The 27,999-nt window shown below is 34.7% G+C and overlaps 1 protein-coding gene across 1 annotated transcript; it reads right to left on the bottom strand.

The window, feature by feature from the left end:
- Positions 1–218: 218 nt before the first annotated feature.
- Positions 219–27,999, bottom strand: chmp1b (chromatin modifying protein 1B). Its single transcript, XM_039765964.1, has 8 exons — positions 27,857–27,999; positions 22,564–22,661; positions 21,568–21,714; positions 16,078–16,146; positions 15,434–15,541; positions 10,996–11,039; positions 10,671–10,743; positions 219–1,031 (listed from the first exon to the last, which is right to left on the bottom strand). The coding sequence occupies exons 1-8, from the start codon at positions 27,870–27,872 to the stop codon at positions 987–989; spliced, it is 600 nt and encodes a 199-aa protein (XP_039621898.1). The 5' UTR covers positions 27,873–27,999; the 3' UTR covers positions 219–986.

Below are 27,999 nucleotides of genomic sequence, written 5' to 3'. Positions count from 1 at the left end.
CTACACTAAAACTGACACTTTAACCAAGTTACAAGCAACTTGGCAGAACTACTAAAATAATGCCTACACTTGTCAAAAACTAACTAGAATTAAGTAGCCAGCTGATTTAATCCCATTTGCAGATGCCTATTCAGTTTGAAAACATCAACAGGTTTTAACTCAATTAAAAAAGCAAAACATTATTTTTTTTCAAAACATCCTTCCAAAGATCAGAAATATTCAGTGTTGAAATAAGTTTTAATTATTTTAAATCTCATAACATTTCAATTTAAAGGCAAAGCTCATTCTGCAGAGAATGGCCATTTTTTAAGCAATAACATCTATACAAATTCAAAGGAAATTAAGACAATACTATAAAATAAAAAAAAAAAAGGAATCCAAAACAAACACATGAAAACACCACCAAACAAATGGTCATAAGTAACCAATATTTAAAGGTACATATAAATGTGATAATCATTTTGATTTTGTTTCTACAAACTGTCAGTATTATAGCATTTTTACAAAAGGTAACCTCGTATACTTTTAAATAATATTTAAAGTTTTAATGAAAGAAAGGTTGAATTGATGTGGCATATGTCCTCTCCCCAACAAAATGACGTCCTCAGCTTGTCAACGTGCTTTTATGGTTAAACTGACTTAGTATTGTGAAAATGTGTGTATGGTTACAGCATTAGAGTTCACTCAGAAAATCGTACAAACCTCTTTGTTGTATATGCAGGATTCTGTTGGTTACTTTAGACTTTCTGTTTCATGATCTAACCCAAATGATATAGCAAAATGTCTGCTATAGCATGCCAGTTGTGGGTATTTACAAATATGAAAAAATATACCAACAAAATGAAGTATGGTAGTTTTGAATGAAAAAATGTTGTATGTTGCAATGAAGCAACAGAAGTAACCTGGGCATTACAAATAGAATCACTTTAATGAATGTCCACTACGTATACATTCGAACCATTGTGCAAACAATCATCTTCAGTCTCTCACACTTGATCTCTTAGGCGGGCCAACCTTTGAGAGAGTTCATCCTGCAAAAATGACAAGTTAAAAAAAAACATAAATTAATACAAAACTATCAAAAACATATGACTTGCACAATAATGAAGACCCTAACTTAAAACAAACTGAACCTGCTATGATGCAGCTTTGGAATATTTTCAAATATTATTAAATAAAGAATTAATGAAAATGCACTGCACCTGGCTATTAGCCAGGTTTAATAATGATACTAACTTTTGAAATAATTTGTCCCTCCATTTTATTGGTCAACAAATAACATTACTTTTTGAAAGACAATATTAGAAGACAATGACAATGAATACTTTTTAAATGGAAGGACAACATAGAGTAGCTAAAGGTTTCATGGAATTGTAAAATAGTCTCCAGCAGAGACTAATGTTCTTTGGAAAGGTTATAGCCTAAGCTTAAATTTGAAAACAGATTTCTGTTTTGAAAAGAAAGATGCACAACAATTTACTGTTTCAATCAATAATCAGCCTAGAGGTCCACTTACTTTGGAAAAATGTCAGACATGTCACAGAAAAAGAAATTTAATAATCCACTCCACCAATAAGCAAAAACACTCAAAAAACACTCAGCACTTTAAAATGTAAGGCCCAATTTTCACATAATGCAACTGCAATATTTTTAATCAATGAGTAAGATTTGCTAAAACTTGAGAATTACCAAATTGTGTCAAAATCAGCATCATACTTTGAAGAAAGTGGTTACATGATATTTAGTTACTCAATGTCTAAATAGCTTGTATGTTACCTAAATAAGCATCTTGTTTCAAGCATTTAAGGAAAGCGATTTACTGAGATTGTGGAATATCATTTATAAAAGTAAGTCTACTCTAATCACAATATGGGAATCAATATTTAGTAAGTAACAAATTATATATGTATATACATACATACAGTGGGATGCAAAAGTTTGGGCAACCTTGTTAATAGTCATTATTTTCCTGTATAAATCGTTGGTTGTTAAAATAAAAAATGTCAGTTAAATATATCATATAGGAGACACACACAGTGATATTTGAGAAGTGAAATGAAGTTTATTGGATTTACAGAAAGTGTGCAATAATTGTTCAAACAAAATCAGGCAGGTGCATAAATTTGGGCACCACAAAAAAAGAAATGAAATCAATATTTAGTAGATCCGACTTTTGCAGAAATCTCCTGTAGGTTCCAATGAGAGTCTGGATTGTGGTTGAAGGTATTTTGGACCATTCCTCTTTACAAAACATCTCTAGTTCATTCAGGTTTGATGGCTTCCGAGCATGGACAGCTCTCTTTAACTCACACCACAGATTTTCAATTATATTCAGGTCTGGGGACTGAGATGGCCATTCCAGAACGTTGTACTTGTTCCTCTGCATGAATGCCTTAGTGGATTTTGAGCAGTGTTTCGGGTCGTTGTCTTGTTGAAAGATCCAGCCCGGCGCAGCTTCAGCTTTGTCACTGATTCCTGGACATTGGTCTCCAGAATCTGCTGATACTGAGTGGAATCCATGCGTCCCTCAACTCTGACAAGATTCCCAGTCCCTGCACTGGCCACACAGCCCCACAGCATGATGGAACCACCACCATATTTTACTGTAGGTAGCAGGTGTTTTTCTTGGAATGCTGTGTTCTTTTTCCTCCATGCATAACGCCCTTGTTATGCCCAAATAACTCAATTTTAGTTTCATCAGTCCACAGCACCTTATTCCAAAATGAAGCTGGCTTGTCCAAATGTGCTTGAGCATACCTCAAGCGGCTCTGATTGTGCTGTGGGCGGAGAAAAGGCTTCCTCTGCATCACTCTCACATACAGCATCTCCTTGTGTAAAGTGCGCCGAATGGTTGAACGATGCACAGTAACTCCATCTGCTGCAAGATAATGTTGTAGGTCTTTGGTGCTGGTCTGCGGGTTGACTCTGACTGTCCCACCATTATTCGCTTCTGTCTATCTGAAATCTTTCTTGGTCTGCCACTTCGAGCCTTAACTTGAACTGAGCCTGTGGTCTTCCATTTCCTCAATATGTTCCTAACTGTGGAAACAGACAGCTTAAATCTCTGGGACAGCTTTCTGTATCCTTCCCCTAAACCATGATGGTGAACAATCTTTGTCTTCAGGTCATTTGAGAGTTGTTTTGTGACCCCATGTTGCTACTCTTCAGAGAAAATTAAAGGAGGAGGGAAACTTACAATTGACCCCCTTAAATATTCTTTCTCATTATAGGATTCACCTGTGTATGTAGGTCAGGGGTCACTGAGCTTACCAAGCCAATTTGAGTTCCAATAATTAGTTCTAAAAGTTTTGGAATCAATAAAATGACAACGGTGCCCAAATTTATGCACCTGCCTGATTTTGTTTGAACAATTATTGCACACTTTCTGTAAATCCAATAAACTTCATTTCACTTCTCAAATATCACTGTGTGTGTCTCCTATATGATATATTTAACTGACATTTTTATCGTAACAACCAATGATTTATACAGGAAAATAATGACTATTAACAAGGTTGCCCAAACTTTTGCATCCCACTGTGTGTGTATACATATATATATATATATGTATATATATATATATATATATATAGTGGAGGACTGCCGGCTTCGTGCTCCGGCCCAGGCCGCCAGGAGGAGCTCTCCCGACAGCAGGATCGTGCCCCGAGTTCCAGCAGGGCCTCATGGACTATGTAGTGTTTATACACAGTTCTACTGGACACCTTGGGGACCACCAGGAGTCGCTGTAGGGGGGCTCGTGAGCTCTTGTGTGCCCTATAACCCGCGAGTACATTACGGTCATGTGATGGGAAGGAGCGACGTGCTCCCGGGGTGAAGAAAAGGACTGTTTGCCCTGACCCGGAAGGAATAAGGAACTGTGGTCTGATTGGACAGGAATGCCCCCGGGTCAGGGGATATAAAAGGACTAGAAGCCAGTCCAGACGCTGAGCTGAGCTGGGAGGTAGGAGGGCGAAGTGTCTGGGCGAGGAGGAGAGTTTATTGTGTTTATTTAGTGGTTAGTTAAATACATGAGTAGTGTGGAAGGTGCTTGGTGCACTGTGATAAAGAAGAATAAAGAATATTTGGGCTTTTATCCAGTGTCTTGCGTGGGACCTGAGGGTTCAAGGGAGCACTAGCGCCCCCTACTGCCACAATATATATATATATATAAATAATACATTTAAAGGTTATTTCCATGCTGAAAAGGAAAGAGGGTTAAGGTTTGGCTATACAGCCTTCTTATGAAATTTTGTGGACAAATTGCACGGTGCAGTGTTAAGATATAACTGGATTTTAGGTAACTTACAACTACAATTTTAAAATTTTGTAATGCTGGTGTTAACATGATGCAAACCTCTGCCCATGAATGCACAATAGTCGGCACAAAGGATGAGGAAAAAAGGACTTTTGTCAATTTTGTGTTCAATCCAAAACCCAAGCTTTGAACTTTTGAAGTTCAGAATTTTCAAACAACGTAGAGTAGAATGTTGCATATACTTTGGTACATTCATTCCATAAGTTGTCCTCCTATGGTAAATACAGAGAAAGTCAGATTTTTTTCACCACTGTGTGCAGGACCTTGAAATCCTGACTGAAATTAAATAAACTAAAGACACGTCAGTCAAAATGATTATGATTAAAATGTCTAAAATTTTTTCCAGTACGTAACTGTTTCTGGCAAGACTTCTGTTTCAGACAAAACATTGGCATAGTTGGTCTTTAGTGTTCATGATAAAAAAAAATGTACAGTTAATGTTCAGTGCAGGTATATTATATAAGATGTAATATTTTTCAAAATAAAGGTATAGTGCCAAACAGTAATGGATGAAATGGATGGATAATTAAACATTAAATTCATGTGAAATATTTAATAGACTGACTAAAATGAAACAGATATAACATTGAATATGAAGGAACTGGATGAGTATAGTTTTCAGATTAATGACTTACACAAGAAAGAAAGTACTGGCAAATTAATGAACTGGCCTAAGTAAACAGGCAAAATAGAAATATTTATTACTGCAGGTAAAATGAAACATAGTCTCTATAATTGGATTAAAGGATAAGTTTGTTACTTTTCAAGTTGAACTTATTTTTTTCTTCAACCATGGTATTTTGAGAGAATAATTTAGATGTAACAGTAGTTATGTATTTTGGTTTGCAATGCACATTGAAATATAGAAGGATTTGTTTGAAAATGTCTTGAAGGAAGCTATTGAAATGGTTGAACACATGTACTAGGAGGAAGGTTGATGTAATACACAAAATGTACTAAAAAGATGACTAAGAGATCACCAGAAGTCCTGTAAACAATAAGACTGGACATTTGTTACATACAGAGACATTTTAAGGGGGGTGGCTTTTGGGTGTAAGCCAATGAACCAACCTGAGTAAATGTATACACTGATTGGCATTGTTATGCAACTTCAGTTTATAAAACAGACCTCTGCCCTTACTATTCTTATCATTCTGTAACACACTGCTGTGAAGAATGCTCCCTATTCAGTACGTGGGAAAGGCTTTTCTCCTGCCTAATTATTGACTCGAAAAGGTTTTTTTTATCAGACTTGTCCTAGTAGAGGATAAGTTTCCTTCTCTGTGTTTAGCAATATGAATAGGTGCAATGAAAACGTCTAGAAATAATATGTGCACTACCTTCCTTTTGGGTACTGGCCATTGTCTGATAAAAGGAGGTTTGTTTAGCAATTTTGAAGTAAATTTAAAGTAAAAGGAGACATATTCTCTGAAACAATAAAGAAGAAGATGACAAGCTCTGGCTTCTAGTCAAGGTAGTGTTACATACTAAGATGTCCTGTGCAAAAGGGGGCTAAACTAACAAAAGGTAGGCTGTGATTTTTCTACAGAATAAACACACTGGAAAAGCTGTAAGGAAAAATTCCAGTACATATCAGTGAAAAAGCATGCATTAGCAACTAGCCTGAACACGAAATTATGGGTAAAGGAAATTAAATATGGACAAATTTTATATTAGAATATTTGTTTAAAGTACTGTAAAAATTAACTGACAAAGAAAAACTTCAATTTTCAGTGTGCAATAGTATGACACACTAACCACCTTCAGAGCATATTATATACAAATAAATTCGTTTGATGCATGTCATATATTGATTTATTTTCCCATCTTCTTCTTGTGTCATAAATAATTTATATTTTAAATGTGAAATAGAACAGAATGTTAATGTTTGATAGAAGATTTGGTTTATTTGTTATAATTTGATGTTCTAATGAAACATTTTAGACACGTTAAAAATTCTGAAGCCTAAGGTAGAAATGTATGTGTTAATTTAATCAAGTGAATAATAGGTTAAAGAAACATAGCTGAGATATGTAAAACAAAAAGATGATAATAAATGTATTTTACAATAATTTCTTCTGATGTAAGTAATCTTTGAAATAATTAAGGGACTTTATGTAGAAAAACAAATTCTAAACAAAATTACCCTGCTAACCTTAGTCATAGTGAAATATAAATTTCTTTTTGTACATGATTTTAATTCTAAGACAGCATATTCTTGAACAAGGGAATGTGGACCTTATCTGTTTAGGAATTTAAGAATTTGTGACATTGTGCTCTTGTCAGTTTTAATATTAATGGGACCGATTTCAGCGTTTTCATTCACCTATACCCTTTTGCTCCACATTCCCCTCTCAGGAGAAAGGTTGATATTTAGTTTGCATAACAGGAAAGGTTATGTGCCAATAGTTTGAATGTTTTTTTCCTTTGGTATATACAGGGGCAGGCAAAAGTAGGTTTACAGTTGTCAGTATGCAAAGCTGGCAATTTGAGTACTTCATAGACTGTACCTAAGTATACAGTGCCACTGTGGCTTTCTTTTGAGTTAATAAAGCTATGAGGTAATAATCATAACCTGCATGTCCTTTTCCATATGAATAACTGCAAACCTACTTCTACACACTCCTGTATATTAAAATTAACTTTATTTTATATTGTGATGATTTACTTGTTATAATGAATATGTTTTTAATTGAGTGGAGTCCACAACAATGGTCAAACAAGATACAACCATAATGGAACTTTATTTTTTATTTTTTTAATTGGGGGATTTATTTTGGAACATAATGAATACAAAGAATGGAAATTTATAAATTAAGCTTACCACCTTCATTAATCATTTTGACCATTAAAAACAAATTGACCGAGAGACAAGCAGAGACTAGGTACTGACCATCTGTTTTGCTGCTAGCATTATTGTTGATAGGCATTACCCCCAATGAAACAGACCTTACACCTCGCAAGATATTATTTTCACAAACTTTAAAAAACTACACATGAAGTCGTGTTCCACTAAACATATTTCCTTTTTGTACACCCACCTTCGTTATTCCATAACTACACCTATCCCAGCCACTCAATAATGGATCAAAGTTCTTTCCCTATTAATGCCCTTGCGGTTAACACAATTTTTAAAAACATTAAAAATTCCTCGAGGAACACATCCAATATAAAATTGTCCATACAGTTTACTATTACCCTAGGAAGTGTTTCCTGATGGGCTTAGCCCCTGACTCACAATAATCAAAAATATTACAGATTAAGTACTGCAATACTGACTAATATTTACCAAAACTCTCATTATTATTATCTCAAAAAAATCTTTGCACCTGCAGGTAGAAACTTTTTCTAGCACATCGTAGATTGTGAGATTGTGTTGTAACAAAATAAATGAGTGAATTGTCCGGTTCCAAGCGAAAACAAGTCATACCAGAGAGAGGAACAAGCCATGGACCAGGCCATCAACCAAATGACTACTGGACAATGTACCCAAATTCCAGTCTAAGGGATCACATGTCCCTGCTGCTAACAACTCAACTGTGTTGGTGACTATTCACACTGAAAGATCATTGTAGGTTCTGAATTGTAGATGGCACCTGTCCACTTTTACTCAGGAAGACTGTCATTCCAGCTCATATGCTTGCTTCTTGTTGGCTGTTCTATTGTTAGGGCTGTTCCTTCGTTTTCCTCCTCGAAAGGAACACTCTAATCTTGTTTTAAACTTCTTGCTTAGACTGCAACTTCATGTTGGAAACTAATATATATCATGATTTTAAAGAAAAAATTTGGACATTTAAAAATAACTAATTCTTTAAGTAGGTCTGCAAAAAGGAGGAGTGGATGCTGATGTGTGTTAAAAAACTAATTTTATTCAAACAAATGAAGTTTGATGCAAGCACCTAAATAAAACCCTCTCCTTAAAAGTACAAAAAACACGAAAAATTAGTGAGGAACTGAAAACATATAGAATGTAGTCTTTTAAAATCTGTGGCTCCTGACATTTGTAATAAAAATAAAGGTTTAATTCTGCTGATAGATTTATTTTCTAAGACAATAAAGCAGACTAAAAGGGCTAGTTTAGCTTGACCTTTTACTGGCATTCACTGTGAAACTTAATTTACCTTTTTTTCTGGATTTTTTTTTCCCAATAATTTTCCCAAGCATTTTGATGAATCAAAGGAAACTCTTTAAATCCCAGACTAAATAATTGATAATAGTATGACTGGGCAATTTATTTATTGTTCTGTCTGACAGTTTTTTTTATAACATGAAGGAACATTGATAAAATGTGATGTTATTTAAGTGAAATGAAGCCTTATTTGCCACAACTGAAAGACTTAAGTAAACAACCAATCTTTCTTACGAAATAGATATCCACACCAAAACACACACTGAACACTAACTTTTTCCATTTAAAGTGACTACTGAATTTTACCATTTAGGATTGTTACATCAGCAGCGGTATGAATCTGTTCTAGAAGACCTGGAAATAAAGGGTGTGTTTGTTCTCCAGAAAGAGTAAGAAGCTAAAGGATAAGTGTTTTTTTTCTTTTCTATTCAATATTATTTTTTCACAATCACATTATATACTATATTGCCATGGGATGTTGTGTTTTTATGTGAAGTTTATTTTAATAAATTAAAAAAAATGGTGCCTGTTCTTGCGTTTCAAAATAGTATTTCTGGAGTACTAGTCCAAACGAGAAAACATAAAACTTAATAAATATTCCTTTGAGCAAACTTAAGTAATGGTGCATAGGCTTGGTAATTTATTAACTTTTAACTGTTTTAAACTATAGTAGGATCTCCACTCATATTAAAGATTTAATCATTAAAGAAAACCTCATACATTTTTAAATGTTGTTTTCTGTATTTTACTTTCTCTTTGGTGCTTTTACCACTTTTCACCTGTTCCCAATACTACGATACTTTTACTAGTTACAAGGACAAATAAAGATCAACAAAACCTCTTAGAGTCACTATTTTTGCATTTGTTGCAGGATATGTTCCAGATGCATTTCTAATATTTCTTTTAACTCCATATTCTTTACATATTCATAAGCCATACAGTAAGCAGCAATTTTATTTCAGTTACGTGCATTTCTGTGCTGCCTTTTCATTAGTAGTTTTTTCCTGTTTTCTACTAATTCACAGAGGATGTCTGTTATGTTTCTTAATACTATTTAGATATAGTGTACACTTACACTTTTTTATTACTTCTATACACAAATAAAAAACATCACAAAATGAGTTAACTTTTTAAAAATATATTCTTGTCTTGTTTAATGGCAGCTCTGAGCTATTAACACAGTTCACTGCAACTTATGTAAAGACAAATACAATTAGCAGCTATCAAAGAGAGAGTGAGTAGGTTAAGTCTGGAAATAAGAAAAGTCACAGAACTTTATTCAAAATTCCATTTAATTTGCTATGTATTAAATTTAGCATCAGCTGGTCCATGCATTAACACATCCAGCATTTTCTACACACAGCAAAATAATTGTACGCACAGAGCTGGACAGTTTGACATCCGTGGCAGAGCGACGGGCGCTGAGCAGGCTCCTGTCAATCATGGAGAATCTAATGCATCCACTGAACTGTATCATCTCCAGACAGAGGAGCAGCTTCAGTGACAGACTGCTGTCACCGTCCTGATCCACTGACAGACTGAGGAGATCGTTTCTCCCCCACACTATGCAACTCTTCAATTCCACCTGGGGGTGGGGAGGTGTGGGTAACATTATACAAAGTAATTGTCTGTTTTACCTGCATTTTTATCACTCCTTAATATTGTTTTTTATAAGTATGCTGCTGCTGCTGGAGTATGTGAATTTCCCCTTGGAATTAATAAAGTATCTATCTAACTGTCTAAAAACAAAAATGTTTTGGGTTTTAAAAAAACGGTTCATTATGTATTTTTTAGAACCAAAACTGGGACTGAAAATGACTTTCTAGTAATGTCTCCTAAACCAAAACATACTGTTCACTCAGTCTATACAAAGAAACACAAACTTAACACAGCTCCCTTTAAATAATAAGCTATACTGTATGGCAAGTTACAAATAAAGAACTACAGTACATTTGTCAAAATGTATTTTCTTCTTAAGTTTTTATAAATATGGCACATGGATGTAAAGTGATTTGCTTGATCTCAGAGGGCAAGGGAGCAAAAGGACTAAATTTGTAATAGTAACAATTCAACTCCAATGCCTTAGTCATTAACTTGCCCACAAAATGCAAGTTATGTAGAACAATACATATTAGGTGTCATATATTCACCATCAAAGCTACACTGCCCTTCCAGATTACTGGAGTATAGGAGTTTGATTACATTCATAAGCAACTACATATTTACCTGTTCTGCTGATGCAACACTTGAACCCACTGAGCCAGTCTGTCCTTGAGGAAGTTCCATATTCAAATCCAGTCTAAAAATAAATATTGAAAATAAAGATATTAGGAGTGTTTCAGTTTTAAACTTACACATATTCAATTACTATTTCAATAATACATTTGTCCTACTCTGACCAATATTAAGATACTTTTAACAACACATCTATTAGAGAAAAATCTAACATAGTTTAAAAGCCAACACTTAAAGTAATTTAAGCATGATATACCTAGAAAACACTTGGCACTGAATTTTCTTTTCAATAAAAAATGATGGTGTTAAGACTTACCCTGCTTCGTCTGCCATTTCTTGCATAAGTGTGTCCACTTGGTTCTACAACAGATTTAAAGTAACAAATATTAAATGTAAAATATGCATGATAATATTTTTTCACTAAATTGTATTTTAGCTGAAAAAACGTGATCTTTTTAAAAAGCAAACTTAAATATTTGTTCTTGCTGTGACAAATATTAAACTGGATAATTACATTTTCCTGCATTGTGTGTTTAAAGACTACACACTAAAAACAAACCAAAATAGTTTATGCCAACAGAATGCTATAATATGCTTTATTACAAATGTGTCCATATAACAAAGCATGCACTTAAGTTTATACAATAAACAATACAAGAAACTATAGAGACATTATTCACCGAGTTACATAAAAATGAATCTTCTACCAATCTGTTTTAAAAAGTCTTTGACACTTTGTATATCTTCTGAAACAACTGCTACTCATTTACCTTCAGTGCTAAAAAGGCTTAATCTGAAACTACTGCAATTTTCAATTACAGTGACAAATTATGACATTTTAAGACTCTGTAATTTGGTAACAACTTGCCTGTAGATAATTTTATGTTACTACAATTTTATTTAATTGAATACTGAAATGGAGTTAAAGATATATACACATATACACAGCTACAGTTAATCAATAATTGGTTTAGACATATGGTGAAATACAACATCTCTCTGATAATCAAATTACAAACTGCAAAATGAACTACCAGTGAAAATTACCTACACAAAGCAAAACAGCAATAACATGATGTAAATAATAGTACTATTTTAATTTTCCTTATGGCATAAAGTAAGCAAAGTTAGCTGATGACATTTAATTTCTGTCTCAATTTATTTGAAGTTATTAAATTGTTTGCATATTTTCTTTCTTTTCTGTCTATGAAATGGTCCCTCCCATACCATGCATTCCCTACTTAAGCCCCTTATCAGGGGAACAAAGTGGCATCATGACATTCCACAAATGAAACTGCTATATAATAAAGTTTATGAGAAGCCAATCCCCTACACCCAGTGGAGTAAGCAAGCAAACCATAGAATTCACAATGTCTAATATGTGAAAGAAGATCCTCCTCTCTAGTTACCATCTCTACTAGTTCTTGAGGAAAAATAAAAAACTACTTACAATAGTGTCCCCTAAAGAATGCACAACTTTCCATTTAATTTCACTTGCCAGTCACTGTTGTGATATATGAGGAGCTGTATGCAGTATTCATTAATTCCACAAGGGGGAGTAATGAGCCAAAACTGAAATGTGTGCAGGTATTGCAGGGATATTAAAAATTGTGCACACAAGTTTGAAAATGCTGAAATGTAAATGTATAAAGAACTACTATCCATTTGACTGGGTAAGTCAGGCTTGAGGCATTTTTATCAGAAAAGCTCTACATTTAAGAACCCAATGACTCTGTCTTGGGATCAGATTTTTTATTTTATTGAAGTAACAGGGCTATGCTCCAGTCAACAAAACTTGACCATTGTACCATCAGGACCTACAATCATATGCCTCCACTATCCCAAACATACAGTTTTAAAGTACAAGAAAGTAAAACAAATGACTGTGTAATTGTGTAAGTTCTAACAACAAACACAAAGCAGATAAGCACATGAATCAGTCTATTTTAACATTTACAGCAGGCTGGCAGATATTTAGAGTTTTAACGGAAGCACTGCTAATTCTAGAAGATGACAATTTCAGATGGCTCAGGCTGTCAAGCCTTTTAAATTACTGTTCAGGTGTTAGCTGTTCCAGTTGCTTCCTTCACAGAGCAATCTGTAACCCAGCAGCAATTTTTAAAAACCGCACATTTTATGATGAGCACTTCTTTTCCCCTGTAATTACTTTACCTCAATATTGGTCAGAATTTTTGCAAATATTTTAAATGGAGTATAAACAGTAAAAATATTTTTTCACAGCCCATTTTGCTTTTATTTACCAAGCGTGCCAATATTCATATAAGACAGAGAGGAGGATTTCCCTCTGTGTAACAAGAAAGATGAGGGACATTTTTAGCATAGGGTTTATAAAGAATAGCAAAATACCCGCGCTTTGCAGCGGAGAAGTAGAGTGTTAAAGAAGTAATGAAAAGGAAACATTTTAAAAATAACGTAACATGATTGTCAATGTAATTGTTTTGTCACTGTTATATATATATATATATATTCAATGCATTTGTAGTCTGAATCACAATCTGATTGTATGGGTGGTTGCCTACCAGGTAACGCCTGTGGTTGGTCAGCAAGTCGGTTAACATACGCCACGGTCCCCTCTTTCAGTTGTGAGAAGCAGATCATAGAATGGTTGAAACAATTTTACTGTCAAATAATGCAAAGAGTACACGACACGTGTTTTGCCCTAATTCTGTGCTCATCAGGCGTACACACCAACTGCATCCCCTCTCGGGAAACGAACCTCAGAAAGACAGCGGCGAATCTTCTTACGTTTCGCCATGGCGTGTGGTTCATTTATTTGACAGTATGTAGATCGGAGTAATTACATTCAATGCATTCGTAGTCTGAATCACAATGTGACTGTATGGGTGGTTACCTACCAGGTAACGCTTGTGGTTGGTAAGCAAGTCAGCTAACATCCGCCACGGTGGCCTCTTTCAGGTGCGAGAAGCAGATCATAGAATGGTTAAAATAGTTTTACTGTCAAATAATGCAAAGAGTACATATTGACCTTATATGGGCAGGTACTCAATTACGTGGGAGGCGTGATGACGCAACTCCGCCTCACACGCCGACCGGCCTGCAGGCGATGGCTGTATACAGTATATGGACGAAAGTAGGTTCCAGTTATGACCATTACGAGTAGAATTTCAAAATGAAACCTGATTAACTTTTGTAAGTAAGCTGTAAGGAATGAGCCTGCCAAATTTCAGCCTTCCACCCACACGGGAAGTTGGAGAATTAGTGATGAGTGAGTGAGTGAGTGAGTTAGTCAGTCAGTCAGTCAGTGAGGGCTTTGCCTTTTATTAGTATAGATAATATGACTGTAACAAATTGCTTGATTTATATTAACATGTATGTAGTATACATTTACTATATGTTTTCACTGACATTTTCTCTCCAGTAACTGAAAAATAAATACTGCTTAAAAGCAATATATATATATATATATATATATATATATATATATATATATATATATATATATATATATATATATATATATATATATAAAAACACCAAATATTACTTCATAATTTTCACATGAATTACTGAAAATCAAGACAATTCAGGATATTTTCATTTATACAAACTCTTTTGTAACTATACACTTTTCATGCCACATCACAAACCAGAGGTGTCAAAAAATCACTTTGTCAGTTTCTGTTTTGACATGCATGTTTATAACATTATATAGAGGAAACATTAGCTGAATAATAACACTTAAAAAGAGTAATACTTAATGGACAAGTTAAAATAATTTAAATTTCAAATGTCACACTCCTGATGTTTTTCTTTGAATGTGCTGTATGTGCGTTAGTTAAATTTTAGCTATTCTAATAAACTAATACACATTACTTTGATTTCAGAAAACAAACAATAGCGTTTGACGATTTGCTTAGGTAACTAGAGATTGATGAGCTATGTTTGGTTGAATGGCTTGTCTCAGTTTAATTGTTTGTTTAATGTCCTAGTCAAACTCAGCTTCATAAGGAGCTTAATTAAGCCTGTACTGGGAACAAGGCAAGGAATAGCATGGACAGGACGAAAGCTCTTATCTTGTTATTTATGAAGATTTAATAGCTAACATGCTGCTTTATGTTTATTTTCTGAAGTGGAACTTAAAATTGAATTTGTTTATTCTCTTTAGTCGATACTTGATGACACACTCATTATTTTAAAACCTTCCTAAAATAAAAAAAACATTTATATGCTTTCTTATTGAATTACTCCTTTTCTAAATATCCTCTTGGTGGGTTAAATGCACTGAGTGTGATGACAAATGTAAAATGTCTAATGCTGCTGACTGCTGTGTTTTCCTAAAGCTGTTACAAAACAATATACAATACTTAGAAAATTGTTGTCATTATAAACATTTATACGGCAGTATTAACATACAAACAACTAAGTGTATAACAAGTGCAAAAAAAATTAATAAATGAAAGAAATGTGTTTGGAAAAACAGTTTACTATCCTTCTTCCTTCCATCAATAAAATTAAATGTGATCTCCCACCCTTTTCTATTACAGACAAGTTAAAACATTTCTTTGTAGATTTAGTATCTGAAAAGGATTTCATCAATCACTGACACATTCAAATTCTAAGAAATATCTAAAGGTGTAGTCCTATGATTTTAATCACACAGTAATGCCCCTTAACATCTATCCTAAACATAGACTGTAAAATCTCATAATGCAACATTCCCAAAAAAGATTTTCTTAATAATACACTCTTGTACACAATGAACTTCACCTTACCTGAGGTGTTGTTAATGTTGTAGTGCTGCTCATCGTATCTTCCATCTGTGCTGTCTGAACATCTAAAGTTTCAAACTGATGTTCAAATTTGTCCATTAAGGCAGAAATCTGAAAGGAAGAGAATAATCTATATTAAACTAAAGCTCACAGAACAAAAACCAAACAGCTTTTGAGTATATTTTTCATTTAAGAGAAAGGCAACAAGGTATCATCTAAACTAGTATAAATATCTTTAAAGCATGATTAAAAAACATCTTTATAAAACATATAACTACTTTATTTATAGAATTTTAACCTTAATACTTAAAAAATATAATTGTGGGGATATTTGACTTAAAAATCAATACTGCTCACAACCCTTAAGTTGTAATGTTTCAAATTATAAGATACTCTTTAAATGCAGCTTACAAGACACATTTTATTAAACTAATTATAATCTCAATCTCACAATCAATTAGATTAATATATTACAGAGATGAACAGTAAAAAAAAAAAAACCACTCTTCCTAGAATTTGAATTTACAACCTGCTCTCCATTTCACTGCTTGCTGCCAGCACTAGCATAACTGACCGAAGTGTGATTAATCAAAAATAAGGTTTGTGTTAAAATAGAGACACTTAGCTTTAAATGGTAATTGCCCTACCTTTTCCAGATTCATGCTTTTCAGGGTGGCATCCATAGATTTAACTACTCCTGCCATTGATTTAGTGACCTAAAATTAATTGACAATTTTTATTAATACAAAAATACAGAACAAGTTAAATATTATTGTACAATACAGTATAAATGATTAATTGGAATAATTTATACAAATAAATAATAAATAATTTTGCCCCCTGCTCGTTTCACTCGCCAAAACCCCAACCCCCTCACCCCAGCTTCGCACCAACCACTTCGCATCTCTGCCACTTGTGTATGTGGATTTCACTTTCACCAAACAACAAATCTTCTAATTCTCGCAGATACGCCTCTTCATTGGGAAGAAACACTACTTTTCCCTGATGGCAACACAAATTAGACAATCTATAAATCTCCGACTTAAAAGTTTAAAGCCAAACAGTATCTACATACTGTACTTCTGTCATACCACCTATGTCCATATATTCAATCTCTTTTCGCTCTTCCGTTATTTCACAGAGTAATAATTTCCATGTGTTAGTGCTAATGCAATCTTTACTATCAGTTTTTTAAGACTTTTGAATTTGAGTATTTTCTTAGTCTCTAACCTGCTCTGCATGTGTATTGCACCATTTTTGAACCTCTTTAGGACATTCTACTTTGTCTTCTACGCTTTGTCTTTTATTTCCAACCCCGCTTGGAGCTGAGAGTGCAGGAACTGTGCCTGACAATAGTATTCACACGAATGAAAAGTGAATGGACCGTGGGCGTTCTAACATCATCACATTAAAGTTCGATAAATTCTGAAAAGAATGATACCAAACATATATATATAGGTTTTAAAATAAGCCTGATCTAAAGCGTGACAAAAAACATGACATAAAAACGTCACATAAAATCTTTGTGCATAGTCAAGCCCTTCATTATGGCTCCAAAGCGATCTGCTACTGCTTCAGGGGCCGTGCCCGAGCGCAAAGCGGAAGATGTTAACGATTGCGAAAAGGTAAGCGTTTTGGATTTGTTGAAGGCTATGATTCTTTTATTTAAAAGTAGGAAAGGAATATAAGATCTACGGCCGCAGTGTCCTTTTAACCAGGGTGCAAAACGAGTTGTAAGTGGATGTAATAAGGCAGTAGTCTGGATGGAATCTGCTTTAGGGATTTGGATTAAAGACTTCCAGAAGAAGAACAATGGCAGTGCTACACAATCGCCTGAAGTGGCTCCTTTAAGGGCTGTAACGCTCTCCTTTGTTGTGCAGTAAAATAAAACTCATTGTTATCGGACAAGTCATCGTGTCATTGTTGGTGAGTAACCATAATTAATTTTCTACTTACAGTACTTAGTACATGTACGTATGTTTAGTGTCACTGTACACACACATTTACTGTATACTATTTTTGTTGCATTGTACGTATTTATTGCTGGTGGCAATCGTATCTATCGTAATGGCTGTAACATGTGATATCGGAGACACTCAATATCTTTAAAATAATATTTAGGTTTTACTGTATATAAACAGTGTGTTTATATACATAATTTCAATGAATCTTACCTAATATCTAAGAGAATGCAAAGGGATTATGCTGTATAACTCGGTGGGGAATATTTATAAACAGTGTGGGAGAGTTTATAAGGGCTTAAAATATATAAAAATAACCATAGAAACATATGGTTTCTACTTCATGATTTTCACCTATCGGGCGGTCTGGAACAACCCCGATCGAGGAGGATTACTGTATATATATATATATATATATATATATATATATCTCAAGATAACACTTGAACGGGTAATTGCCATGCTCCAGTCTGTTGTGGATATATTCTGTACTGCCCAGCATATTCATTAAAGGAATTAACAAACATTTTAATGGAGCAGGGACCTAAATCATGGACCTGGAGGGCCAAAGTGACTGCAGGTTTTCCTTCCAACTAGTTTCCTAGTTAGAAGCCTGATAATGAAAATTGGTGTTTATCAATTTGGCTTGTTAGTGCTTTCATTCACCCAAGAGAAATTTTAATTGCACTATAGACCAGAACAGACGTAAACATAACAGTCCTTCCAATTCCCCTCTCATTTATTTCTAAACATTTTTAACATATATTTCATGGTGCATATGCACAGGTTTAAAAGGAAGCATATTTCATTATTAACTAATGTCTGGTTACGAAAAAAGGCAGCAATTAAAACTTAAATGCAGCTGCTAAAAACTAAAGCAGGCAATTGAAAGTTCTGAATTGTAACAGGAAAGATAACTAAAATTAAACCTAAAAAGCAGATTGCTTTAGTAGTAAATAATGGGTTCTAATTAAGAAATTGGTTGATGTGAAAACCTGCAGCCACTGTAGACACCCAGGACTGTAATTGATGACCCTGATCTACAATGTAACTAAAATCTGTATTGATGAATGAAAGTGGTAACAAGGCATAGAATTAAATACACAATTTCATTATCAGCAAGGACTGAGTTCTAATTAGGAAACTGTCTGGAAAGATAACTTGTAGCCACTGCGGCCCTTCAATACCATGATTGAGGACTTCTGTAGCATAGTATCAAACTTACTATTTGACCATAATATTTAGGCACTTTACTCTGTATAGAGCTAAATAGATAATTCTGTTTGGAAACATACAAACTTTAACATAACAAAATTACATTTAATCGAGAAACTGTACTGACAAAGACAATGCCACTAAATTCAACAAAAACCTTCCTGGATAAAGTGCATTAGGCAGAACTAAAAGGACACAATCTAAACAATGATTCTTAGAAAATTCAACTGAAAATTACTCAGTTTAAAAATTGCACTAATAAAATGGCACACAAAAACAGACAAATAAAAATGATATTGATGCCATCTGTGAAACAACTGCACTGTGATTATGTCACTAAATGATGACAGTTTGAATGTACTGTGTCTGTGTTCCAAAATTTGGCTGCAGGAACTAAATGCTCTTTTAGAGGAAACTCAAAGCTGGGATGCCGAAAACATGCTATGCCATTTTAAAAAGTTTCCAGAAAACTGAGAATGGTGTGACTGCCGCTACTGAAGATCTTTAAAGTGTCCTACCAAACCAGATGGGGTAATTTTTACTTTCATAATTACTCATTTCTGCTTCCATATTGGTTGTTCCCCCCATCACCCTTTTCTAATTGGGGAACTCAAGCAAAGCTACATGGCACTTGGAAGGCAGCTGTCCATTTTCACTGGTGTAAATTTCTGATATACCATCATCTGTTTTGCTGCTTGCATCTCTCCTTCTCATGTGCAAGCATCCTTAGCAGTAAAAGGGTTAGGTACAAGTAATTTTGCAACTCTGAAAAGAATGGAAAGTGGGTGTGATACTCCTTTAGTCATGTTATACATTTTGTTGTGAATTTAGAGAGAATTGGTTGAAGTGATGCTGATGCAATGCAGTTTTTCTCATTAGTCTGACCAACAACTGCAGTTCTAATGAGGTAAATTGTCAGGTTGTTTCCACTGATATTCCTTGTCTAGTCAAACCAGGGGTTTTCCAGCAGCTTCAATTAAACGGCAGGACACAAATGTACCACTGAGTCCAGCATTTCCAAGTAGGCTGCTTAGAGTAATCTTTCAGTTTACACTGACTAGAGTATTTGAAATAAGTGACAAATGTTTTAATTACTAGTTAAGTAACATCATGTACTAAATTCATCACTGCAGTCAAGACTGAACTTCAGAGAATGCATTGCAGTTAAGACTCGTGAACCCAAACAGGGCAGGGACTACCACAATCAGGGACAAAAATTATATTGTTGCCTAGAAGCAGAGCACCTATTCCAAAAATTAAATTTCGGAAAAGTGAAGACTAAACATCACTGATCAAAGCACAGAATTGGAACAGTTACTCAAAGAAAGTAATCCATTACAAATTACTTCTCTTAAAGTGTAATAGGATTACTTAACTCATTACTTACTGAAAAAAGTAATTACATTGCTAAAGTCTTTCATTTTATGATATTCTCTCTCTATCTATGCATAGGTACCAAATGAAAAGAGCAAGGATGTCATCTGAAAGTCCTTATAGTAGTTTAATGAGGGGGGAATAACCAGTAACAGTGAATGAAGATGTTGAACAAGTAAAATAAAGACTAACAATACACTGTGCCATTTAAAACATATGAACTAGCAAATAAAGTCCTTTAAATCACAAAAAGAATTCTTAATAAAAAATACATCTTAAGAACTAAAAATAAAACTAATTTAACTAACTAACTAACTAACCATGAAGCCAGTAAATGGTACATTTGTCACTAGTGTACCAGCCAGCATAAGAGAGCACCCATGGATGGTGTGTGGCCAGCTACCTGCAGTGTTAATTGTGTACCACGATAACTACACCCATGTCTCTCCTGATATTTTGTGCTCTTTACATTACAAAAAAAGCGTTTAAGGATTAAAAAGACATCATTCATTTTTTATTATCAACTATCTTACATCCACTAACAATTAAGGTGAGGTCTTACTTGCACACAGACTTCTACATTTTTGTGGGAACATTAAAGAGATGTTACAAAAAAAATCAAGTTGTATGTTGGGATATGGCACTGCATTTTACAACACATAATGCTTACACAATTTTCATTTGATTTCATATCGTACACTTTTTGCCTCTGTAAACTTAGTTCCTTAAAAGCTTTTTGATCAAGAGGCTATATATCACAAAGAACACAAATAATTAATTTAGCTATCAAAGCTTTAAATATAAAACTTCGCTCCATCTTACTTAAACTAGTATTAAATTCTCTCCGTAAATTATATTTATTCAATGGGCTGTAAAACTGAAAACTTGTTATCATTGAAAATAAAATTCAAAATCTTTATTTCTTACTAAAGACAAAGTTGAACTCAACACAGTTACAAAGTAAAACAAACTGCCATTTAATATGATATAAACAATACAAATGTCTTGTACAGGTCTGACAGTGTTGTAAAATTCAATTACTTTATTCTTGCATTAAAACATTGTGCATGTACAGAGTAAATCAGACAGGGGACACAGAATGGAAAGCCATGCTTCCTCAAGCATTACAGTATGTGAAATGGAATGCTTGCCCTTTAAGACATTTACGTATTTTTTGCTTAGAAATGACTGACTAGATGTATTGTAAATAATGCTACTGCTTACGTTTGTGCAGTCATCCAAGATTAATCAGCTTAGTATTAAGAACAACAAATACATTTCTAATTGAGAGTACATTTCCATCACTGTTAGTGTAACTCAAATAAGTGCCTTATATGTTTTCATTGGTAGCATTTCCTGAGAATTGAAACTTGCAGTTTTGGTGACTTCAAGACAGAGGGAAAGATAAAACGTATAACTATTATAATTAACAACTTAGTGTTTTTCCCCCCAAAAGGACAAGAACATAAACATGACATTATTTGAAACAAATCACACAAATTCAGCTAATCACAATTATGGTTTGTTTTTCCTTGAATAGTGGTTGCACAAATATAGAACCAGTCAAAACCCGGAAAAATAACATACCTTGTTCATTGTCACAGCTGTCTGCACTCTTGCTGCCACAGCGTCCACCCGAGCACTCATGCGCAAGAAGTTGATCGACTGGTTTTTCTGTCTGATGGCATTTTCTGCATGTATTCTTGCAACTTCCATATTTCCCTTCTGAATTGCCTGTGTAAGAATAGAGAGTAAAACAGCAATAATCATTGGCCCATTATAATTTAAATGAAAGTTTGTTAGACCCATCCTCTGTTTTCTTGAAGGAATATACTATTAAAATGTTAAGGAAAATATGTGTATTTCAAAAATTACACATCAAAAAAATAGCTGGCATACTTCAGAACTTTGAACATCCAATACATCTCTAAAACATTAAATCTGTTCATTTATTGGTTCATTTTAAAATAACAGAAACCAACAGAAGGAACTTAGAAATAAGTGAATTGCTTATTCAGAAGCATGACACACAAATCTTTATTCTGGCATTGCTCTCCATGAGATTAGTGTGATTCCATGGTCATTGTTAACCTGGCCTTCATCATACATAATCACTTGCAGTACGTTAGCTTTAGTTATGTGTAATGATTTTAAAGTAAAGTCAGTATTCTTTTTTCTGCATACAGTTAACTTGACAAATTAATGAAATATTTTTAATTACCAGAAACAGTTTCAGGTCACAGCTGAAATAATATGCTAAATGTTGCAACTGTCTTTAAACAGAACATTGCTAAAATACCATGTTTTATAAAGTGAGAATAGTATGGCTAGAAAAGAAGGAAAAAATATAACAGATATAGCTTCTTTTTTCAGTGATCATGATACTAATCATGTATCATTATTTTTCACCTATATGCATTTTAACGATATAGGTTTATAAAAGCAGAACTCCTGTTAGAAGTTTTAGTGGTCACATGTAGTGAAGTACTGACAACAACAGAAATTTATGAACTCGCTAGGCCAGTAAACAAGACTGGCAACTCTACACAATGGCACAGTAACTGTGGAAAGGCAAAAATTTACCTTCTTAACTTTGGCTTTTTCTGTTTTCTCCTCTTTGTCACATTTCTTGGAATTTCGGGCAAGCTCTTTTGCAGCAAACTTCATATTAAATAAATGTTCTGCAGGTAATTTTAAGGATCACACTGCATATTTACAAAAAAAAACAAAAACAGGTAAAAAGAAAATACATCCGAAATTTTGTATTATAAAAAAGTTGAATTTACAGTAAATGAAATGTAATGTTTCTTTCATGCTTGGACTTTCATATTTCACTCTACGAATATCCATTCCGCTATATCCTAACTACAGGGTCACGGGGCTCTGCTGGAGCCAATCCCAGCCAACACAGGGCGCAAGGCAGGAAACAAACCCCAGGCAGGGCGTCAGCCCACCGCAGAGCGTGCACACACACATACCGAGCACACACTAGGGACAATTTAGGATCACCAATGCACCTAAACTGCATGTCTTTGGACTGTGGGAGGAAACCGGAGTACCTGGAGGAAACCCACGCAGACACGGGGAGAACATGAAAACTCCACGCAGAGAGGACCCGGGAAGCGAACCCTAATCTCCTAACTGTAAGGCAGCAGCGCTACCCACCAAGCCACCCTCAATCTACAAATATTTCCATGGTAAACAAAAAAAGCAAGTTTATTCTGATTGTGCTTAATATTGTATTAATAACAAACAAATCACAAAAGCAATGCTATGTTGATAGATATTCCTAGAGTTTGATGCATAAAGAACATGTAACTTTAAATATGCTTTTCTTTGAGAGGGCAATGGTAGCAAAATGCAGAGCAGAACAGCCCAAGTCTTCGTACCCTAAGCAATATTTTTCAGCTTCTCATTGAGAATTTCAAAACTGGCCCATTTCCATTAAGAGATTTAATCCCTTCTACTTGTTCTGGGTCTTCTTCCAACAGGCTGAGACAGATACACATCGAGTGTCAAGCAACTTAGGGGGGCATCTTAACTACACACCCAACCTAGAAAACCAAGTCTGCCTCAGCTTAAAAAGCTGCACTGAACAGCAAGACAAAGAGTGATAGATGCAATGCCAGTCATGTGACAGAAATTAGTTAAAAGGATTCAGGTATAACAGACACTGTAAATCAAAATTAACCCAGAACAAGATGTATGAATTCCACATTTAAGCAACAAAAAGTAGCTTGACATTAGAATAACAGCAGAATTACAAGATCTAATTAAATACCTGTATAACCTGAAAAAGTTTCATAGTTTATCTGGTAAATTCTAAACATGAGATATCAATAAGTATCTTGTCCTTTTAAAGTAAAATTTCTTGTGGGTCTTTAATATGAGGTTCGATTCATTTTTTATTTGTAACAGTTAACCCTGCTATGGGTGCTGGTGCTGTGCACATCAGAAAATTTTCCAGAGTGTGTTTTCTTTTTTTTTTTAAACTTGATGTACTTTATTAATCCCTTGAGGTCTTTAAAATGATTACATTGTCATTCAGACTTCTAGATCACTTTCTGAAAAAGTCAGTATTTACAATTTTAAGTTATTTGGGTATAGTATTTTAGTAGCATTTGCACCAGGAGTCATTGGTATCCAGTATTACTATGCATTTTATTGTACTAGCCCATTCAACATGGGGATTCAGCACATTCATTTCTTTTTATTAGCTGCTAATGATTGGAACAAGGGTTTCATTTTAGATTAACACCTTATCATCAACAATTATGGACAATGGCCCCATCCACACTAATGCATTTTCATTTAAAAACACAAACATTTGTCTACATTTTTGCCATTCCTCCACAATACCCCATCGTTTAAGACCCCTGAAAACGAAGCAGTACACTTCTTAAAATGTAATTGTCAACATTTCAGTGAGGACAGGGTCAACTTGTTTATTCAAAAACAATACTGTAATCAGATTGGTCTGTGTTTCTTTCTTGGTCCTACCCTGATTGGATCTTGCTCATTATAACGGCTCATTCTGTTGGTCTGACTGGTCAACCTTCAACCTTAACATAGCAGGCATAAAAGAGTTGCTTTCCAAGGTGCCCGTTGTGCTGCTTAACTGTATGCATCTAAATTGTGTTCTGTAAATTATGAATGCTGCATAAATGTGTAAAATCAAATTACTTACCAGTCACTACAGTTTTAAAGCCGGTGGCATTACCTTTCTAGTGAAAAATTCATAGCCACGTGAAAATCAGATTGTAAATAACTCCATTAACAGTGTCAACCAAATGTTTATTACTTAAACTTTATTTGTTCAGTAAGGAGGAGCACATTCTGCAGCAAAATTAATAACTGGGAGCTTAATGAATTGGATGGAAGTAGAATCATGGATTTTTGAATACGATCCTGAGACCAAGAGGCAAAGTCAGGAGTGGCACACTGCAAACTCTCCTCGACCAAAGACAGCTCGAATGAGCAAATCGAAGATCAAATCAATGCTGATTTGTTTTTTTGGCAAAAGGGGAATCGTCCACAAAGAATTTGTTCCTCCAGGACAAACTGTCAACCAAGTTTTTTATAAAGACGTCCTTGAAAGACTCAGAAAAACGGTCATCCGCGTGAGACCAGACATTGCAGACAAATGGATGCTCCATCATGACAACGCCCCATGTCACACTGCCCTCTTCATAACAGAATTTTTGACCTCAAAAGGTATTCCTGTGGTTCCCCAGCTCCCTTATTCATCTGACCTCAGTCCGTGTGACTTTTTCCTTTTTCCTAAACTGAAAAATGTCCTCAAAGAACGTCATTTCGGGACTTTAGAAAACATCCAAAAGAGTGTAACGGACATGCTGAAGACCATACCGGTTGAAGACTTCCAGTGCTGCTACCAACAGTGGGAACAACGTCTCCATCGGTGTGTAGCTGCCCAAGGTAACTACTTGAAGGGGTTAACATTGATGTTTGAAAAAAATAAAAACTTTGGTAAATAAAAAATCAGTCTCATTACTTTTCTGCCACACCTCGTAACATGGGAGTTTGATTACCATGGACTTCTGAATATTTAACTTAAAGGAGTGTGCTGCCAATGCAAGCATACCCAGTGTAGGGGAAGGCTACTGTTGTATTGCAAACTATAAGAAAAACAATGTACACAGAGACTGTTTTCGTTTAAGTGCGGATGCAACCTAAGCTGGCTACAATTATCATAGTTAAACCTAATAAGAAATAACGAACTGCACATCAATGAAGGACAGTTTGGAACTAATAACTAATAAATATAGGACTTTTGCTTCTGAAACAGATTGGGTCAAATTAATGTGCAGTCCTGTATGTGTTACAATAAAATTAGCATTTTACAAATCACTGTTGTTGGCATGCTGATAATGCAACTATTTTATAGCTTAGATGTATTATCAGTGGCCACTATATTGATACTTTCACCCAGTACTTGGCAGGACCTGTTTCTGTCCCCACAAGAGCCTGAGCCTTCCTAACACTGTGAAGTATAATGGGAGAAAAAAATGGAAGTTAACAGCCTGAGGTTTTTGAAGCATGGATTCAATAATGTGCTGAAAAGGATTTGATTCATGCGGATTCAGTAGCATCACACAGTTCCTGCAGAATTTTTTAGCAAAACATTTATGCTGTGAACCTCCTGTTTGACTTGATCTCAAAAATATTAAGATCTGGTGACCACAGTAAATTGAAGCCACTGTCATTTCCATGTTCAAAAGTTAATGCAATCTTTGCTTTATGACATTATGCATGACTCTGCTGGAATGACATATTTGAAAATGAATGTAAACCGTGACCACATGATTGTCCACATTTCATATTGTATTTAAGTAGAACTCGGTTGGTATTAAAAGGCCTAAGGTGTACCAAGAAAAAATTCTTCACACCATTACAGTACCACTATGCTGTATCATTTTTAACACAAAGCATGAATCATTCATCAATTTCTGTTGTCAATGACAAAATCTGACCATATCACCTGTTTGTGTCAGCATGAATCAAGATTAGTCAAAGCAGGAAATATTTTCTCATTTCTGTCTCCTGCTTCTCTTTTTAGCTTACAGGAATAAACTTGATTTGGTCTTCACCTTTTCTCTTTACATGCCACTGGTGTAAAGAGGCACTTTGGATATCTGTGGTCCTTCTGCTAATTTGAATAAGTCTCACCATCCTCTAATGTTCTCATTCATTAAAAATGTGTTTCTATCCATAGAACTGCTGCTCATTCCAATTTTTATATGTATGTAAAATATATATATGATAGATAGTCAAGAGCACTTGATGATGATGTGTGATAACTGTGAGTTGACCGTCATGGTTCTCTATCTTACTCAGGTTTCTGCTAGCCTTTTTACTTCTGTATTGTTTTTTACTCCTGATCTTCCCTGATCTAATCTAAACATGTTTTCCTTGGTCTTCATTTTCTTATTTTACTGTTCATGCTCGCGTCTAAGATGACGTTTTTTAAGACCCCCAAGAATATAGTTTGTGAAAATACTAGTAGTTTAGTGATTTCTCCCTAGGATGCTGAAAATAAAATGTCTGATACCAAACATACAATATCATGACCAAAAGCAAATTGAATTAAGGATCTTGCTCATTCTGATGTTTGATCCAAGAACTTCTAAACCTCCTGACCATACCCGAAAGCCGTACGTTGAATCCCTGCCATGTGATTGGCTGTTTGGAACAGGAGGCTATTAACTGAATGTTAATAAGCAGGAATACCGGATAAGGTGACCACTGAGTGTTGAAACTGTTACAAGGAGGACCTTCTTCGCGTGACCATTTAGTAACGATAAAGCTTACACGTAACTCTTCAGTTATCTTTGTCTTTCAGAAAAGAACAAAATAATAAATCCATAGCTGATTATACATTGGGGGTATAATCGCCACCTAAAATAGCGTTACCCGATCTGATGAAAGTGCCATCCTCAAAGTAAACCTTCATTGTGGTTTATATAAAGTTTAGGTTGGTATACGCCCCGTTTCTCAGTAGTACTGTGTATGCTACCCCTACCACATACAATATACAGTAAGAGTATAGTTAACGTAGACAAAAACAGAATATAGTCACCATTCTATTAATATAAACAAACGATCACAATATTCTCATCTGAAACACCAAACTGTCAACAAAATACGGAATTCCTTCCAAAAAAAACAAAAGTAGTAAAGTGTAGAACTGGTGTCACTTAATGACATCATTTCGAGCTACTGTATCTTTCAGATAAGTTTAGTTTCTCCCAGCCTATTTTGCTTCCTTATTTATAGACCAGGCCTGTTCAAGTTGCGAGGGTTTCCATTTACTTACAATCGCATATACCGAACATCGTAAAACAACAGTAAAGGATACTTTCCATATTCGACATTTCTTAATCTTGTTGACAGGAGACCAATAACTCAAAATAATACCCAAGCCCTAGCCGCGGCTTCACTCTTCTTCCTAGTTTAATTTTTCGGCGAGGATCCTCTACTTCCGGCTACACAGAGAGAACG

This window comes from Polypterus senegalus, chromosome 10 (genome assembly GCF_016835505.1).
Source record: "Polypterus senegalus isolate Bchr_013 chromosome 10, ASM1683550v1, whole genome shotgun sequence".
Taxonomy (NCBI): Eukaryota; Metazoa; Chordata; class Cladistia; order Polypteriformes; family Polypteridae; genus Polypterus; species Polypterus senegalus.
This window is presented reverse-complemented; position numbering and strand designations above follow the sequence as displayed.

Coding starts and splice junctions, on each gene's coding strand:
- chmp1b (XM_039765964.1), bottom strand. Junction 16,147..21,567: donor CAGCTGTGACAATGAACAAG/GTATGTTATTTT, acceptor AATTAATTTTAG/GTCACTAAATCAATGGCAGG. Junction 1,032..10,670: donor GTGTTGCATCAGCAGAACAG/GTAAATATGTAG, acceptor TCATTTTTGCAG/GATGAACTCTCTCAAAGGTT.